We start from the raw sequence: 19,192 nt of genomic DNA, 5'->3' as shown, positions 1-19,192 counted from the left end.
CTGGGATAAGTGCTGCAGACTCTCAGGGAGGAAGGACCCACGGGGTATGGCTGCCGACTGTGGTGACGAATGATACAGAAGGCCAGTCTCAGGTCACTGAAACCCCAGGCCTTCCTAGTCCGGATCTCCGTTAGAGCAAAGACAGATGCCCTTACACTAGCTTTCTTCCTTTGGTCACCTTTATGAGAATTAGGTGTATCAAGGCCAATGCTGAGATGCAATTATAGGATCAAAATATTCCTGACTGAGGCAGGCAATGGACCAAGTCATGCTGTATTCCCACTTGGGTGATGGAGGCCAGTTACTAGGTTCGAGAAGTGCTTTCACCTGAGTCTGAGTCAAAATCCTGGCATGGAGGCTCTGGGTAGCTGCCAGGCTCTCTCACGGTCTTTAGCTCTTTCACTCAGACCCGATCCCATAAGCTATCAACGAGGAAATACCCCTAAGAGAAATTAAGAGAGATGTTCAGAGTCACACAGCCAATAAACGATCAGTCAGGAATCAAACGAGGGCTCGTGCTCCGAGTCTGAGTTCCCAGGAACAAGCTGTTCCTGACAGATCGGGGACCCCCAAGGCTCACAGATGCCTGCCCTGAGCTGGGAGGGGAAGCCGGGCGTGCATCTGCCGTTTTGCTTCTAAACATCAGATTACGCATGATTGCTCTATTTTTCACCCTTTGACAAAGTACGATTTCTTTATGTGAAGGAAAAGCCCCAAAACTCTAGGGTTGGATTTACATGAAGAAAATCTCCCAAGTGTTCTCTCGTCAAGAATGTGTAACATTGGCTCTGTGCCGTCTTGAGCCTCCTCAGACGTAACGGGCATCTTACGGGGCCTGGCCGCTGCTTCCGGTGAGTCCAAGCTCTTGTGCGGGCTGCTGATGTACACAGTCAGTGCCAAATTATTCCCCCGCAGCCGGCGGCCGATGGCTGTGCCAAAGCATTAAGGCAGACCAGGGAACTCGGACGGAGAGAGAGGGTGTTGCTGCTGGTAGAGGATCCTTTCACTATTAAAATATCTTTTCCCAGCAAATGCTCTCTAGAGATGCCAAAGTGCAAACCAGACCGCATGATAGCACCGAGCGTCTCCAGGGAGCGGCGGGGTCAAGGATGTGCATCGCAGGCTTCGTCCTGATCTGAGTTACTCAAAGATAGCTCAACCTTCGCTTCCCGGGAGCTCTTTCTGCAACACCCGTCAAGCAGGAGAATGGAAAACAAATCCCAATTCTGGAGCGGAACCCGCAGGAGAGGGAAGAACGGGGGGTGGGTAAAGATACGGACTCTAAACCAAAGTACATAAAACTTTTAATGAATCAACCTTACAAAAGACAATGGCATCAAAACATCAGACGCGTTTGGTACAAAACTGGTTCTAGGTTGTGAGAACTAATCCTGGTGATGGATGGCACGAGACATGACAGAGCAAGGCGGCAGGACCACGGATCCTGCTGGGGCCCGTGGACAGCCACTGGCGATGGGACACGTGGGCGAACACAGTCAAATCCCATGTGGGGTGACAGGAATCAACTTATTCACAAATACTGTGTGTTTTAATACCAGACTAGCGGATGCGGTTGGCGAGCTACCATATTTTCCAGAAAAGAACATGCACCGGAAGATAATATACACCCCCTAGTTTTATTGCCTTAAGAATTTTTGTTTATTTCCCGTCCGTCGTCTTTGTGAGTGCGTCGAACGCGTCTCTCCTATACACACACTCCTTTTCCTTCTGCTCCGGAGTAAGCACAGTGCGAGTGGCAGAACAACCTTGGCACGTGTCAGACACCAAACGGTATGCCACCGGGGTCACAGGAACGAGTCTGAAGAGGCTCCATAGGACAGAACAGAGCACGCACATCAAAAACGAGGGACAAAAGTTGCAGTCAGAAAGTGCGTTGTACCTTCCCGAAAATACAGTCTTCTTGCCAAAATGAAGGCAGCTCTTCAGGATGCCAAGTTGCTCTGGGAAAGGGACCTTGACATTTCTGTGTTTACAAAGTAAGTCTTCAGCTCCCCCTTGCCTTTCACGTTGATTATTCCCCGACATGTGCACGTGTACCCCAGGGTCTGGAGGATGAGGCTTGTCTCCTCGGTGACCTAGAAGCACACGGACAGATGAAGAAGCGGTCAGTGTCTCCGCCACACGGCCTCTGGGAGGTCATTTGACCACAAAGATCAAGAGCCAAAAGACACTCACATTCTTTGACCCATTCATTCCACTCCTGAGAAATTAGGAGAAAGAATAACGCGGAAGAGCTTTTTAAGGACAATGTGTGGTTTTGTGCTGTGACAGTGACAGACTATGAACCACCTAAAAGTCAAGCGAGCTCCAGGGTGAAGTGAACCATGAGGCTGTCATGATCCATATCGCGGACGAGACCGTGACATAAGGAGGTTTGTTTCACCCCAAAGGAAGCATGAAGCCTGGATCCACGCTATGATTTCAACTTTGTGACGGTTACGTATTCACATATAAGAAACCAGGGAAAAAGAAAGTAAATCAGAATATGTTGGAGTGGTGGGATTCTGGATGATCTTTATAAATGGTCACGAATGTCATCTCACGAAATCATAAATAGGAATAAGAGATTTTAATACAGGTGGGAGAACACACCCTGGGGAGACCGTGGGTTCCTGCAAAGGGCCACACGCTTTGGGTCGCATGCTCAAGAATAAAAATAAAAGGACACTAGGGGTCCACACTAGCCTTAGCCTGGCCATGACACACCGGGTCAGGTCTTGCAAGTTTCCTCCCTTCACTGAATTGACAGGAGATGCTAACGGCTGGGCCCCTCCTTTGCAGCCCTTCGATGGGACGGATGGGTGATTCCTGCCACTGCCCCATGCGGCAGGGAGCCTAACTGCAGAATCGCATTCGGGTCCTGCTGGGCCACATGGCAGTGAAGTTCCGCGCAGGATGGCTCCCCTGTTTGAGGGGAGATGGGTTGTACCATCTCAGCCTGAGCGTGCACTGCGCTCTCCTCGGGAGCCACGTCTGGGGACGGCAGCCCGGGCCTGCCGGGGGTCCGTCTGCTCAAGTGCTGGCGAGCCTCCTGCTAAAGACGCTTTCTCAAGCAGAGAATGGGGTGGGGGGGAACAAACTCGGCTAAGAATAGGCCTCAGCTCCGGAGGTGAGAGAAGACCCTCTTGTCAGGAACAGGGCCCCCAGTTGGGCCTCCCAGGAGATATCAGGGTCTTGAGCAGAGAGGGAGGGAGCTGTCTTTCCAGAAATTCCTGCTAATGCTGCTCTGGAAGTGTGTGAGAAAGCAGAGGAGGTGGGATTTCCTCCCACTTCATCAGAGGAAATGGACATTGCCCCGGGGTGGGGGGGGAGGGTCACACGTCCCCGGCCACCTCAGGCATGTGGGTGACACATGTGTGCTGGGCAGGCCTGTGGACAGCACAGCAAGGCTACTGCACAATTTTGCTTTTGGAGCAGGCACCACTGGGGGACCATGTGGTGAGACGGCCTCCTGGGCTTGGTGGCTGAGAGAGGTGTCCGGGGCAGATAGTGCCGGGGGCAGATACTGCCGGGGGCAAAGGCAGGAGCACTTCAGAACCACAGGAGAACTCAGGAGGGTACACAGGGGCCCCCCGAAAGAAGGACGAAGTACGTGGTATAAAGATCTCCAGAGCAGGCTGCTGGAACAAGCTAGAAAAATCACTCCATCTTCCTGTAACTTGACCCGATGGCCAGCCCCTAGCACAGGGGCCGGTATGGGTCCTTGGGACCCTTATGACCAAATCAAGGAAAGGGGGACGCAGGTGCCAGATGCTCACGTCCTCCCGTCCCCTAGGGTTGGGTCCAAGTCCTGGGGGAGGACAGCTGAAGCCAGCAGCCCAGGGCGGACTTTGCATCCTGGATAAGAACCGAAAGAATATGGAAGTAGCCGAGAAACTCAGAGAACAGATACGTCCTCCTGATCAGAGTCCTCAGGGGTCATCAGAATTAGAGAATCCTACAGGCCTTTGACTTCTGACCTTCCCCAGAGAACACACACATCTTTTGGAGCCTCGGGGGTTCATTTATGGGCGTGGAGCATCGCCACGCTTCCGTGAGCTACCCGCTGGAATGGGGAGCGCCAAGCACACGACTGCTGTGGCGCGAGCAGGAGGGCGCTGTCTCCCGGGGGGGCGCCGGCTAGTATTCCTCCAAGTCCAGGGGAAGCCTGGATGCGTGGCGCCTGGGCTCTCTCTGCTGCTCGTTGGGCTTCCAGGCGAGAAGGCACGGTGCGAGTGGAATGCTCTCTCATCAAAGGAACCTGTTCCTCAGGCCCGGGAGAAGCTCTGTAATGATCTCAGCACCATTTATTTTTCCTGGCATCTCACTACTTTTCTTGCACATAAGAGGAAGCGCAGAGCTACTGGGGGTGGAGGGACCACCGTGCCCTCAGGAGAAGGAATCCGCTGGACACAAACCTCTGAGCAGCCATGCTGTGTGAACACACACAAACCTGTGGACGAGCTGCTCTCCTGCCAGCCAGAACCCCGTCCTGTCTCCTCCGGGCTCCGAGTGCGCAGAGAACATCCCGGGGGCTGCTCAGCCCTAAATCACCTGGAGCTTTACGATGCCCCATATCCTCCTGGAGACACACAGGAGCTCAGGCTCATGTGAAGCATTGATCTGGAGGGGGATTTACGAGCTCCAGGGGGGAGCACTCTCCCCGACCAGCCTCTCTCAAATTGTTTTGGATACTTATCCCAAGTATTTGAAAACCACTTGGAGAGTCGTGAAGCATGTTAAGGCCACCATTCATCTTCTGAATGTTCCAGGAGCATGGAGGGGGCCTAGGGTGGCCTACAGGTGGGAAGGGTGTCTGGTGGGAGCACCCCCTCCCCACACCAAATGGAAGACGCCATGTTGTGCAGGCTTGCTGGACCATCCCTGCGCAAGGGGAGTGGCCGGGGACATGCATGCAGGAAGGCCAAGAGGCCAGGGTGCCATCGGGACATGGTGCCTCTCGCGGGAGGCAAGCGGGCCGTCTCCACGGACTGACCACCGCTCAGCCCCACTTCTGTGAGAGCTCCATCTGGACTGGCTCTCGTGAGCACAGCCAACTGGCTCTTTCCCCTGGCAACGGCAGTTTGGCTGGGACACCCACGTCACTTTCTACCTCTCCCCTCTCTGTTGCTCGGTTGCTCACTTTCAGCAACGGTTGACTAGTCATCTGGCTGGAAAGATGAACACTTAGAAGTAATGTTGGTCCCATTCCATATAAATTAAGGATATGCTCTAGGAAGTTCATAGAAATGGAATCCTCTTGAATGAATGAGGTAGGGAGTGTGAAAGGCAAGTGAGCAGAAGCCCACCCTTGATGATATCGGTGCTGGGTTCTCCCACAGAAGTCAATAGAGAACTCTAAATCTCTACCATGATGTGAGGAGGCATGGTTCCCTGAGGACACTGGACAAGCCAAGGCACACAGAACAGGGACTGACAGAATTCTCAGTGAGGGAGCAAAAAAGAAAAAAAAAAAAAGAAAGCCTATTACTTGTGTCCAGTGGTTTTCATACTAATTTGCCATTTGGCAGGAATTTATTTTCTAGAATAAAACAAAGCTGCAGTGAAATGTGGAACCACTACTTTTTAGGGTGAGGCAAATAGAAAGTTCTACATAGACACACACATGCACACTTTCTTCCTATTAGGAGTCAGTCTCTCCTTCTAGGTGTCTGGCACCATGCTCAAGCATCCTCCTTTGGGGGGATTCCTGCGCTTTCACATCATTCTAGATATCCAAATCCATGCTGGTCCGATTTGGCACTGCTATTATGTATCACCCGGGATCCTACCTCTCATCTTTCCCCAGTGGGCTCTTTTCCCGCCTCCTCCCAATTCAGCCTCCGGGACAGGAAGTCCGGGGGTTATGTCTGGTGTTGGTTATACCATCCCTCTCCCTTGCAAAGTCCCTTTCAAGGTGCTGGGGCTGGAAGACAGAAGAGGAGGGAAAGGTCCTGCCCTGACTTCACGCTCAGGTATCTGACTGCTATGTTGGTTGTTGCGATCATTGACTTTCGTAAAGGCAATAATCTTTATATTATTACATCTCTATATTATTGTTAATAGTGAGTGCAGAAATCAATTAACATTTCCCCAATAAAAAAGGACTTCTGTCAATGTCAACATGTTTCAAGGTTTTCTCAAGATTTAAGTAACTTCCAAGGTTCTTTGTTTTAATATATTATAATCATAATTATCACACTTATTTATGGTTTCCGAGAGGACAGAACTGGCCGATGCTGACAGAGCACACTGAATTACCTGTATTTTGTCCAGTACGCCGGTGCTGTCCATCCTGCTGGCCACATTTACGGTGTTGCCCCAGATATCATACTGCGGCTTCTGAGCTCCAATCACACCAGCTATCACAGGTCCATGGTTAATACCTGCGACACATCAGAACCAGGTGAACGAGATTCAAGTTACAGCGACCGTCTTAAACAGAAAAGCTTTACAAGGATATTTTTGAATTATCGTTACTAAACAAACATTAGCCCAACCCATGGGATTCTAAAGCAAAGAAAAATAATTGTTTTCCCTTCTTAACCTTGATTCTTGCTCATGTGCCCATTTATCATTATTATTCCATTGGTTATACTTTAAAAAAACTAACCATAATAGTTTCCTATGTTGCTATAGGATCATAAACAAGAGATGATCACTGTGTCTTCCAATAGTTGTTAATGTTAATTTTGAAATATACGTCTTTCTGTTTGAAATAGCTACACTGAGTGCATTGACTGGCAGTTCTGCTGCTGCGGGACTTTTGGGTTCTGCCGCCATCTTGCCGAATGCACCACTGCCAAACACCAGAGCTGTGTTCTCTACCTGCCATGCACTGTTCACGTGCTTTACATGTAAAAACTCCTGTGGTTCTCACAACAGCCGATGGGGGGGGTACTGTTATCATCACTTCCGGTTTCAGGGCAGGAAGCGGAGGACGGCGCCATCAGATAGGCAGTAGATGGCAGAGACAGTTGGCTCCATGGCCCCTACTTGTAAGGACGCTGCCATCCGATCTCTGCCACAAGCGTCCCATGCACAAGGCTTCTTCCCACCTTGAGGGCTGTTGCCTTTGGTAACATCCCAGTGGCAAGTTTACTGAATTCCAGAAGAACGTGTTTGTGCTGTTGATCTCCACTGCTAAGCCACCTTCCAAAGGACTCCCTCATAACGTGCACTGTGCTAGTGAGGGAGTCTACCCATGGAGGCATTAAAACAACCACAAATCTTTGTATGGGCAATATAGATTCAGATTTGAGGAGATTCTGACACTAGAAACTACAACTGATAAGACCATGGGAGGGTCCCAAGAGCCTCGTATTTGGAAGGATCTTCGGGTAGACAGGCTGGCCGCTTGTGGGCAGGTGTGACCCACAAAGGGTCTCCAGACAAGTGGTGGGAGGCCTCTCAGGCTTTGTTGCTTGGGTTCTTGACCCCCTTGTAGCTGGGCTCTTTACAGCTCTGCATCCATCAGACTGAGGACAACCCCACCTCTGGCGTAAGCCTCCTCGTCAACTGTGATTCCCTAGGGAGAGCCACCAGTTTGCTGGAGAAACTCAGGAGTTGCCACTCTTCAGCCCAGCTGGCCGAGACCTCACTGGTAGGACACATTTCTTGCCATCCCGGCCTGCCCGTGTGACTTCCCGGATAATCAGGCACCCAGACCACCGCTGACAGAGGTGGTGGTGGCTTGACTGCCCCCTTAGTTAGGAACTGCGATTATAAACCCACGGTTATTATGTGCAGACACCTGAGCTCTGGGTGCACTGAAGCTTGTAAGTCTGATCAACCTCGCTAATCAGAGCAGCCCGGGATCCTCCCCCACCCTATGCACCAGGTAGGATGAGTCCTTGTCCCAGCATCAGTTCAAACACGCAGACCCACAGGTATTCTGGGAGTGGTGTGGAGGAAGGCCAGAGAAATAGAAATAGTGACATTGGTTGATTATGCCCCCTACGTTTTCTGCTGGCTCTAGGACCCCTGCCTCACTGCAGAAGTCACCTTGTATTGATCAAGGAGGCTGTTTCTGGGCGATCCCATTTCCCACTCCCGAACTGCTTAGCGTGTACGGTTTGTTACAGATCTAAGGCCAAGCTTCCTCTTTGCAATGGAGAGGTAGGCGGGAAACACAGTATGAACACTGTTCCGTAAAATCTTTGAAGGTACGCAAGAGGTGAGCAAGAAATTCTGCTTTGCTTTTGCCGAATACTCAATAGAGCTCACACTCTGCTTTAGACCCTCAAATAATTTATTCCAGCTGTTGGCTGGTGTTCTGAAGCCCCTGTGCCATCACTTTTCTGCTGGCTGCTGAGTCCTGCTTGGTGTGCGCCTCGTGGGGGGCGGGCCGGGCTCTCACTGCGGGGAGAGCCTGGCCGATGATTCCTGGCATGGGGTCAATCTCTGTGCAGGAATGTGCTCGAATTTTGGTTCCCGCTAACCGACTGATTCTGCAGCCTGACCCACAGAAAAGGAGCTAGGAGTGAATTCAGCTCTTATTTGTATCAATTTTTTTTTTTTTTTTTGAAATATTACTCTTCCATGTTCCTACCGTGAACTGCCACTGGATAGCACTACACACCCAAGTGCGGCCAGGAAGCAGCCCCCTTGGCAAGGTCCAGGGGTGGGGAAAGGCAGCCGCAGAGGCCGGTGAAACACTGAGCTTAGGCTTCCTTAGGAATCTAAAAGAGCTGGTATGCGTGGTGATACTATAACTAATAGTACATTCAAGAATCAGTGTAAAGTAAGCACTCAATAAATTCCTATTGAAGAGGGTCTATTCAATTACTTACATTAATTTGGAAAATACGGTTATGGTCTGGACCAAGAAAACGGCTTTTTTTGGATGTAACAGGTGAGCAGTGAGCAGCTGCCCATCTCACCTTTCAGTGAAGGGCAGTGTTGTTTTGGTCTCTATATGCTTTTCAACAGAGCGGGTCATGCTGCCAGGTCGTAGATTTTTTTTTTTTTTTTTTTTTAAATGAGAGTAGTTTGAAAGTTTGAGGAGCTCATTCTCTAAGCTGTCAAAACAATCAAGAGGCTCTAGGGTCCAGGGGACACCTCTGCATCTGATGTGGTCAGCAGGCCATGGGGCAGCCCCCCACCTGCCTGGCCGCTTCTCACCTCTGGAGAAGGTGACACCCTCACAGAGGCCCGCTGTGCCTGGAGGTGAGAAAGTAGGAAGGAAACGGTGTCCAGGTGCCAATAATTAACAGCACGTGCAAGCAGAAAAGAGGTCACCTTTAGCTCCAGGCATGTGTAATATTTCCAGGTTTTAAATTCAGAACATATGCACAGCAAAGGAAAAAAATCGCTCTAAATTCTGGGATTTTTTTGTTTTTAAAGTGGACATCTGTATGCAAAAGAAATGAAAAGCCATTCAGATGGAATTTATTACAAGAACTACTCCTATGTGGACTTGCTTTCAGAAGAAGCAAAATGTGTTGCCAAGAGGAACATAAAATGGTCGAAGAAGCTCTCACCGTCCTGAGTGGCCACGGCCATGATGGCAATCATGGCCAGACAGCTATGTGCTAAGCTGATGGTTTCAAGCACACTTTTTATGTTTAGAGACATTTGAGAAAGGCAAGTAAGCATGAAACATGCTCATGAGTCCACTTAAAGTAAGGGGAGAACTTACTAGAAATTTTTTTAAAAGAAATTTAGAAAGAATTTTTGAAGTATTTTAAAGAATTTTAAAGAAATGATTTTAAAGAAAGTTGGCCTTTTCTGTTAGACTTGAACATTCATTCAGAAAAGCTATGGCTGTTTCAGAACCTGAGACATGTGTTTGGGGTTCTTGGGGGTTATGACCCCCAGGGGTGTGTGACTATTTCAACAATTCTAAGATGCCTTTGAAATATATATATATATATATATATATAAATATGCGGCTTGCAGAGGGACCCCAGCTGGAAGGAGGAGGCAGTGGGACTGAAATCCAGCTCATGGTCCTAAACACAGTGCTCACAGCCTGGGTCCAACAAAGGGTGTTTTGTGTTCTAATCTGTACAAGTGTCTCAGAGGCTCCTAACTTCCCTGAGCCTGCCGCACCCCCAAACCCAGTCCTCCTGCCCGCAAGACACACTGGCATGGCTCTCCCCCCACATTTACAGCACGTCCGTCCCTCACGCCATGCCTCCCCCCACCTGCAGGGTCTCCCTACACAACATACCCACTCGCAGCTTGAAGTCGTTGAAGGAGTGCTTGTTGATGGCGTCCAGTTTTGCCACCAGGGCAAAGGCAAACTCCACCATGGTGCCAAGGTGCAAGTACTGCCTCTCCGGCTCCTGAACAGAAACAAACCGGGGGGGGGGGGGGTCAGAGCTCGACAAGCAGGAGGATGGGCCCTGAGTCACAGGGCCGGGCTCCAGGCAGGAAACATGCTCGAGGCGACAGCCGCAGCGGGCGTTCTGTGAGGACTACCCTCATCACCAGGAGGCCTGGTGCCCCACTTCATTTTTTGTGGCCGTGGGGAGACCTGAGACACTAGAAGACACGGAATACCCAGACAGAAACTGCCAACAGAAGATGCAGTGAGGAGAGCTGGCTCCTGGTTCTCCACTTGCCCCTCACACCCATCTCCCCCCTCCTCCGCTGGGCTCTGGCTTCCTGTTGGACTGACCGGTGGGAGGGGTCAGGGAGGGTCAGGGGGCGCCGGGGAGAGGGCCGGGGTCCATTCCTCCTCTTCCCCACTCCACACCCACCACAGCTCACCCCAGTTCTGGAAGTACCACATCTTCCTTTTGCCCCCATAGGAGAGGGGTGTTCTGTGTCCTCCCCAAATTCATAACCTCCCGATACCTCAGAATTTTTATTTGGAGATTCTTACCTCCATCATTAAAGAGGGGATTAAGATTAAATTGGGTCATTAGATCACTCATCCAGTATGACTGGTGTCCTTATAAAAAGGAGATTAAGACTCAGACACAGGGAGAAGACAACATGGAAACACAGGGGGAAGACGCATCTACACAGAAAGGACAGAGGCCTCAGAAGAAACCAACCCCATCAGCGCCTCGACCTCTGACCTCCAGTCTCCAGAACCAGGAGACAATAGATTTCTGTTGTTTAAGCCTCTGTTACGGCAGCCCTAGCCAACTAATATGGGGGGGGAGGGGGGCAACAATTTCCTGCCTTTACTGTCTGGGCGATTTATCATCCCTTGAGGAATAGTCATCATACATATAGAGCAGAAGAAAAGGACAAGTTCAAGGTTTCCAATGAAGGTAAGTGGAGATTTCTATCCTATTTACTATTAATTTATACTTTTATTTCTGTTACTCATTTACATTTACTATGATTTTCTGGCACCTATTATATTTGTAATTCCTTTTGAAGATCATCTTTCTAAAATTTCTATTTTTGGTTACATTTTAAACACAGATTCTTTATTAGTATATGTATATAATTCATAAAATGTATTTCCATGTCCTGAAGGTTCCTGCTGCCCCGATACTTGATTGGGTGCACTGGGATGTGGGGTGACACTGGAGTCCCAGCCCTATCCGGTGGGCCTGCCCACGCATCTGGGGCTTGTGGTTCCAAGGCATCCGTCTCAGCACTAGAATCAGTGTGGTCTCTCATCTCCCTCACTAGTCTGTGAGCTCCCCAAGAGCAGAGACTGTCTTCTATTAATCCGTGCCTCCACAACATGGAAGTATGCGGTCAGGAGAAGCACCTGGCACCTGGTTACTGAGAGACGGCTCTTCAACTGCCTGTCAGGTAGCCAAGAGGAAATGTCTTGGAGGAACAAAGAGCATTGACAAGCTTTGGTGGGAGGTCAAAGCCAATGGATGCTCACTGGGGGGGCATACACCCAGGAGGGGCCATCCATACACCCACTGAAGTGGGAGAGAGCTCCAAGGGAAGAAGAGCACACAGCGGGGACTGGGGGATCATCCTCACCCGGCTGGGGGAGAAAAGAGGGAACCAGTAAGGACACTGGGAATCCTTGCGAGATGAGCTGGAGAGGTGGGCCTTTGTGGAGCTCACACTGTTGACTTCCAGGACAAGTGTTCAGTCCCACTGGGCCCCAGAGGAGCTCAATCAGAGATAAAGAGAGCTCTCCAGAAGGCCAAAGGAGGCTCACCCAGGAGGTCCTGGGTGAATGGGGAGGGGAGCGTCCTCCACGCAGGGCGGAGATAAAAGCCAGCTCTGAGGCTCTCAGTAGGGATGAGGGAAGAGGACAGTGGAGATAGTGGGCATATCCACCATATTTGAGGTGACAGGGAGGTGGGGAAAGCCAAGGCCAAAGGAGAAAGGAAAACCTCAACGAGTTATTCCAGGAATCCACACAGCGTTTCAGTGACGGGAGTCAGGAAGGGTAGCACTAGGCAAGTCTCTCGACGTGGGCACTGCTGACACCTGGGCCAGATCATTCCTTGTCCTGGGGGCCGCCCTGCCCCGGCCTCCACCCACAGATGCCAGGAGTGACAGGACGGCCGCCTCCCAGGAATGACAACCAAAAATGTCTCCAGGCGATGCCCCAATGTCCCCTCGGGGGCAAAACGCCTCCCCTCCTGAGACCACTGCGCTCAGTAATACAAACGTGAGCAGGGAAGAGACAGTACATTTCCGGTTCAGAGAGGAAGTTCTTCCTCTCCTCACATAAATTCTATCATTCTAGAGAAAGACCAACGAAATGTTACTGGTGCCATAAATCCTCAACTTCAAATTGTGCGAGAAAATCCAAACAACTTAAACAGTTGGAACTACAGGGCAGACTGTCAGCTAATGTTGGAGAAAATGCAGAGTCATTTCTTAAGACAGCATTGCTCTTCCATCAGAGCTCCCCAATATTTCCTGTCTCATGACCCCCGGGGCAGGCGTGATTTGGAGGTTCATGCATCCTCTGGAAACATCGTGCTCCTGAACAGGGAGCACGAACTGTGAAATCAACAGGCAGAATCCCGTGTCACTAACATCACAACTGTCCCAGCAAGGAGCACAGATCTGCCAGGGGGTGGAAATGGTTTGCTTCCTACCGAACCATGACACAGCGAATGAGCTTCCCTCCCCGATAAATTATCACCCGATCTGTTTTCACGCAGTGGGCTTAAGCTGGAGGTTTACATGACTTCAGTGATGAATGAAGAGACTGAGTTCTGGGAGTGGGGTTTAAATCCAACGTCAGTAACTCACTGGGGCTTAGTAAGTCCTGGAAAAAATTATGCTCAGTCTTTAGAAGAGCTCAGTTCATTTCAAAAAGTCCTTATAACTGAGTTTTTGATAAATATTTGATGACAGTGTAAAGCAGCTCTTTCTTCCACGATCCAAATGATTTCTGTTAGATGTCTCCAAATATTTAACCGACTTCCAGTGACACGGCGAGCAGACGCATTCTGAGCCTCGGAACACATCTTGGAAGCTGTTTGCTTTGGAAATTCCGCCAGCAAGGAACGCCGCTTAAAGGAAATGTATGTTTATCGAGGTCATTTTATAACCCAAGTGACTGGTAAACACCGAGATAATTCTTTAGGCTGAAATTAACATACGCCTCCTCTCTTGACCTCTCCTCTTTCCTCCTTGCCGTTCTTCCCACCCATCAAATACCCGCTGAGCACCTGCTGTGGTGGTATCTGTCTGATGCTGAAGGTTTAGAACTGCTGCCTAGGAGCATTCTCCCCTGGGAGATCCGATGCAACCTCACAGTTCTCTAAAGGGAAGGTCTTCTCTCTCCCAGGTGAGCTGATCATCACAGGCTCAAGATCGGCTCTCACGTGGTGGCTCCGAACACCTGAGTGTCAGGTACCTGTTGGAGGGCACGACTGGGACTCAGAACTTCCCAGTGTTAACCAAAACTCCAAGGCATGAAAAAATACTTACGGAGAACGGCCTGACTGCTAGGCCATCTGTGGTCCCCTCTAAATCCCCTGAACTTGGATTCAGGTGGGCTCTCACTCTTTTCCACCGATCTCACTTTACAGAGAAAGTATTTTATTAAAATGCACATTTCGGGATGTCCCGGCAGGCATCCCCCCCACCCCCACCCTCACATTTTAAACCATTTTCCAAGAGGAAGTTAGTTACCAAGCACATGGCTCCCTGTGGACCCATCGTCATGGTTATGAGGGCTCGTACTCGACAGGCCTGGTTTTTAGAAATATGAACGAATGAGGGACACGATCGTCCCTATGAACACTGGGACACGTACTTGTGCTGGCTGCTGGACATTCCCGAACAATTATAGCAACAGTGTGCGCATGTATGTATTTAATCCTCACGGTGAGCCCATGAAGGACTTCCTGTCTTCATCCCCATTATGCAGATGGAGAAAGGGAGACCCCGGATTGTTAAAAACTTGTGTAAGCGGCAAACCAGGTGTCCGACTCCAGGTCCCGTCTTAGCTGCCATCTTGCCCCGCTCCTTGCGCGCGTCTAGAACGTGTTTGGACCTTGGCTGTTTGCATTTTGTGTATCGTCCTCAACTTTGCATCTCGTCTTTGACTTTCCTTCCACTTGAGTTTATTAATTGTTAAACCTTTCGCATTGCATTCATTTTTGTGAGCTTCCTCAGGGACAGATTTACATGAAATATGCACAAACAGGTAGACAAATAGGTAAGCAGTTTTCCTCGATCGTCTTGCTGATAAATGGTGGCAGGGGGGTTGGATGATGAGTCTTAAGAGATATTCAGCTGATGGGGAGCCATCCCCAGGAACTGCTCATTAATGGCTCTGGAACTCGCCATGTGGTTGGCTGGAATTGTACTTGGATATCTTAGTGCACACTCAAACTGTGTATCTAAAACTAATATTATTATTTTACCTTCCACAAGACAGCTCTCACTCTTGACTCTTGTGCTTTGCTAATGGCATCATCAATTGCAAATCCCTGTATCAGAAGCCTGAGATGCTGGCAGCCTGGCCTTCTGTGCCCCCTCCCCCCACCCCTCAGCTCCTAAGTCCGCCTCCCATGGGTTCGCTTCTGCCGCTCACTTCTTCCTTTACTTTCCCAGGACCGTGGTTTACACTCTGACCACTACTGGCCCGAAGGCAGGAAGTTCCCCCAAATACGTGCCAAGAGCTTTGAGTCAGGCAACCTTGGGTTCAGCCCCAGGTCCTATAACCATCAGCTGTGTGGCCTTGGCTGAGTCACTTAAATTCTCTGGGCACCAGTTTCCTCATCTGTGATGGACGATAACCGCCTATCCCCCAGGGTTGTGGGCAGGGTGAAATGAGGCGGTGAAGTGAATTCAGCCTCTATCCCTGGGGCTCAGGATTTATTCCGTTCCTTTAATGATGGTTTAGAGAAGCATGTCACTCTGCTTGACGTGAAAAGCAGCTAGGAGGAAAATGTCAGTCAGAAACTGTCTCAGGCCCCAGTTTAGAACTTTCTCCCTGTGCACACACGAAGCATCCTACAGAGATGTACGGCTTTGACAATGACCTGAGTGTCTGACATTTCCTGAGTCTTCGAGATTCGCAGTATATTTCGTGAAGAGTAAAGGTCTCGTTTCCTTCAGTCTTCAGCTTCCCGTCAGGAGCATGAAAGTAGGAAGACATTTCTCTCTGCTTACAACACATCATGGGAGCTCTGGTGTTTGTACAAAAATGCACAGCAGAGACCTGAACTATTTTCTCCTTTTCCAGTAAAAGGAACTACGGTTATTAGTTTCAAAGTGTGCTTTAGCTACTATGAAACTGTGGCAGAAGGTCTCAGAGTGACTCCTCACTTCTTCCCTAGTCAATCTGGCAGAGTCCCTCTGCTACGCACTGAATGTTTGTGTCCCCTCAAAATGTATATGTTGAAGCCTGATCCCCAATGTGATGGATTAGGAGGTGGGGCCTTTGGGAGGTGGTTAGGTCATGTGGGGGAGCCCTTAAGATGGGGTTAGTGCCCTTACCAGGAGGGGCTGGGCAGAGCTTGCTTCCTCTCCCTGCCTTCCACCAGGTGACACACAGCAAGGAGACACCATCGGCAAACCAGCAGGAGGGTCCTCACCAGACACCCGATCTGCTGGTACCTTGGCCTCGGACAGACCAGCCTCCAGAACTGTGAGAAATAAACGTTGTCTGTCACCCAGTCTCTGGCAGTTTGTTAGGGCAGCTAAGATTGCCTCCAATATTCCATGTTCCCCAGCACTGAAACTTTTCTCAGTCCCCTTTCCAGGACTGTGAACTCCGGAGGGCAGTCATGAGCAGGTACCTGGCACCTGCCACGGTGGGGAAAGAAAACATCTGCCAGATGTCCTACTAGCTAAATAAAATCTAGAACAGCCGAGCCAGAGACGGAGCCATTAACCCGAGTCCGTGAGTGCGGATGGGAAATGCTTATTGCTCATTGCTTTGCTGGAAGCTCAGTTTCGCTAATACACAGGGTGAGCGAGTATAGGAATCTCGTGGGTGGGTCCCATGGAGCCTGGGATCTGATCTGGGGGACGGAGGGAGCCTAATAAAGGAGAAACGTTTGTGCTAGCTGGCAGCAGCGGTGTCTCTACAGGGCAGACTCGGCAGGAACCGGATGGAGCAAAAGACGGTGCTTAGTAACGACCCTCAAGCTACGGCCCTGGGTCTGCTGGTACATTTGTTTGGATATAATAAATAAAACAAACTACTACATTTACTTTTAAATGCTTTTAAAATCAGGTAATTTTTACGTAAAACTAATAAATAATTAAATAGAATAATTAAAAAGAGAATAAGACTACAAAAGCCATATAAAATTTTAAAAAGCACTAGTCCTCCTACCACAGTGAAGAGTAAGATCTTCCCAGCACCTCCTGCCTCTCTGCTTCTTCCCTCCCCCAGTTTTTTCTGGTTCCACAAAATATTTCTTTTTTTTTTTTTTTTAAAGATTTTATTTATTTATTTGAGAGAGAGAGAATGAGAGAGAGAGAACACCTGAGAGGGGATAGGGTCAGAGGACGAAGCAGACTCCCTGCCGAGCAGGAAGCCCGATGCGGGACTCGATCCAGACACTCCAGGATCATGACCTGAGCCGAAGGCAGTCGCTTAACCAACTGAGCCACCCAGGCGCCCACAAAATATTTCTTTTCAAAGCATTGCTGGCCATGGGTATCAATCTCCTTGAGACTGTGAATACGAGCTAAAGGTCGGGCTTATTACGGCAATAACATAATCAAAGCAGGAATTTCAGTGAAAGTTTTCATTCCTGTGTTTTGGGTTCAACTTATCTAAGTTCTTAATAATATTTGTTTGACAAAGATCAGAACCATGCACACAATTGCTAAGACCAGAGAAACCCCGATCATTGATTAGGGCATGCAGGATGGACTTCCTCTAGGATACGGCCCGTAGAGCCCCTCAGAGGTGGAGTGGTGAGGCTCCAGGGTGAGGCGGAGGGAATGAGGCCACAGGGAGTAGGGTGGACGGTGCGGAGAACACGCCGGGTCTAAATGAAGCAGCTACTTCTGTGTCCCAGCTGCTGATTGTTGTCATCAGGGATGAAGATCAGGTAGATAAGTACCAATTTTCAGGAGAAATGATCTTTTTTTTTTTTTTAAGTGAAATATCCTTTTCTAAAAATAATACTCTGTAAGTCAAGAAAAACATACTTGTAACCACAATCTGCTCTCACGGATTCCAGTGTGAAGGCCATGGCAAGGATAAGCAGGGGGCTTTGCAGCTGTGGGGCCTGGAAGGGGGGGGGTCCTGGCAGTGAAGGGAAGGGCTGCCCGCTTCCGTCACAGCTCATGTGTTCCTCAGGCGCGCGTTCATGGAGGTATGAGTGGGGTTAGAACACCAGCCCATTCTCCATCTAAGGTTTCACTTTTTGACAAGCGCCTGCTTCTTTTTGAAAACAACAGTCAGTTGTTATGCATAATGCAACCAACCATTTAGTCATGTCGTCTTCGAGCTTAAAATGAGAATGCACTGTTTCATTTAAAAAATACAAACGAAGCAAAACAAAGACAGACGTAACAGCCCTGCTCTGGCTAGGTGTGGACAGGTTGCTATGCGTACAGGGAGAAAATGAGGAGGTACTTAGGAACACGAGCTAAATTTCAAAAGGCTTTCATCCAGGTAACTTTGCCTCTTCTTGGATTTAAGAAAAGCACATTAATCCTTGATAAACCCAATATATTTTGCAAATTGAATGTCTTTTGTTGTCAAACTAAATATGTGGCTGAACAATGAATAGAAAGGTTTTTTTTGGCTTAGAACTAGAAAAACAAGTAGATAAGTTACAGGTACGTTACAAAAGGCAAAGGAGACATTCATTTCTTTGATATGTATCAAGTGTGTTGTGCCCCCCACCCCAATCAAACGTAATGTACTTTCCTTGCAGAAGACTTGCACTGCACTTCAAAGTATTTCTAAGATGACCTTCCCGAGATCGAATTAAATGCCCTACATAAAAATAGCTCCTTCTGAGTGAACTCCCCGCATGGACGTGATGACATATCCTACTGCATTTATGTCCCAAACCCTTATATCTGTTCTATTGGAGGGAGCAATGGTATCAATATGCAAAACAGTGTACAAGTCACAACTGTATTATTATTATGGCTATTAGCATTTTTATTACCTGCTCTGGCCATGGAGTATTTTGCATATTAATGCAGTCTTCCCAATAGCCTTATGAAATGGGTATGCTCCCCATTTGACGTAAGGAAACTGGAGTGTAGAAAGCTGAGCTATTACAGCAAGTTGTGAGTGGTCTCGCTTGAAAGTCACGCTCCTTCCGCTCTGCCATACGGTAAACAGTCACGTATGAACGGAGTGGTGACTGGGAAGAAGTCAGGGAGCAGCCCACGGGTAGCTAAGAAGGTCGGTTTCGTGGCGGCGGAGGCTGAGGGCAGGAGGGATGGGGCACGCGGGCCGGGATAGGTGTGCCAAGCTCAGGCAGGAAGGCGCAGGGACTGAGTTGTGCCGATAGGAACTCGGCACAGATGTGAACGCGGTGCAGGAGGGGCTGGGGAAGGAGCTGACGGACCAGAGCTCCGGACCAGCAGGTGAGCCCTGCCCTGGAGCAGGCAGCCCTGCTCTCTCGCTGCTTGTTCTCTCTTTGACCTTGGGCCCGTTACTTCTCACTTCTGTGCCTCAGTTTCCCCTTCTCCATCTGTGACATGGGTGGTTGTGGGGGGGGATCTCTTAGGTTGTTAAAAGCAGACTCAGGAGGCATTTAGTAAGTGTTCACAAACGTCAGGGGGGAAAAGGAGAGGGTTTCTATCAGGAGTAGCAGGTCTGTAAAACATAGGGAAGGAAGCGAAATGCTGTCTGGGCAGT

The 19,192-nt window shown here is 49.4% G+C and overlaps 1 protein-coding gene across 2 annotated transcripts in view; it reads right to left on the bottom strand.

Moving 5' to 3' along the window:
* Nucleotides 1-1,287: 1,287 nt before the first annotated feature.
* Nucleotides 1,288-19,192, bottom strand: part of ADCY2 (adenylate cyclase 2) — a 397,031-nt gene continuing 379,126 nt past the window's right edge. Inside the window, exons 23-25 of one of the 2 annotated variants that reach the window (XM_036104287.2) lie at nt 10,175-10,289; nt 6,262-6,386; nt 1,288-2,096 (exon numbers count right to left, since the gene is read on the bottom strand). In XM_036104287.2, coding sequence (XP_035960180.1) covers nt 1,944-2,096; nt 6,262-6,386; nt 10,175-10,289 — 393 coding nt within the window. In that variant the 3' untranslated portion in view covers nt 1,288-1,943. Of the gene's footprint in view, nt 2,097-5,799; nt 5,927-6,261; nt 6,387-10,174; nt 10,290-19,192 lie in introns of those variants that run through there. The other variant, XM_078066548.1, reaches the window with a different exon arrangement.

Source organism: Halichoerus grypus, chromosome 2 (genome assembly GCF_964656455.1).
Source record: "Halichoerus grypus chromosome 2, mHalGry1.hap1.1, whole genome shotgun sequence".
Classification (NCBI taxonomy): Eukaryota; Metazoa; Chordata; class Mammalia; order Carnivora; family Phocidae; genus Halichoerus; species Halichoerus grypus.
The sequence above is the reverse complement of the archived record's forward strand: the minus strand, read 5'-3'. Positions and strand labels throughout refer to the sequence as shown.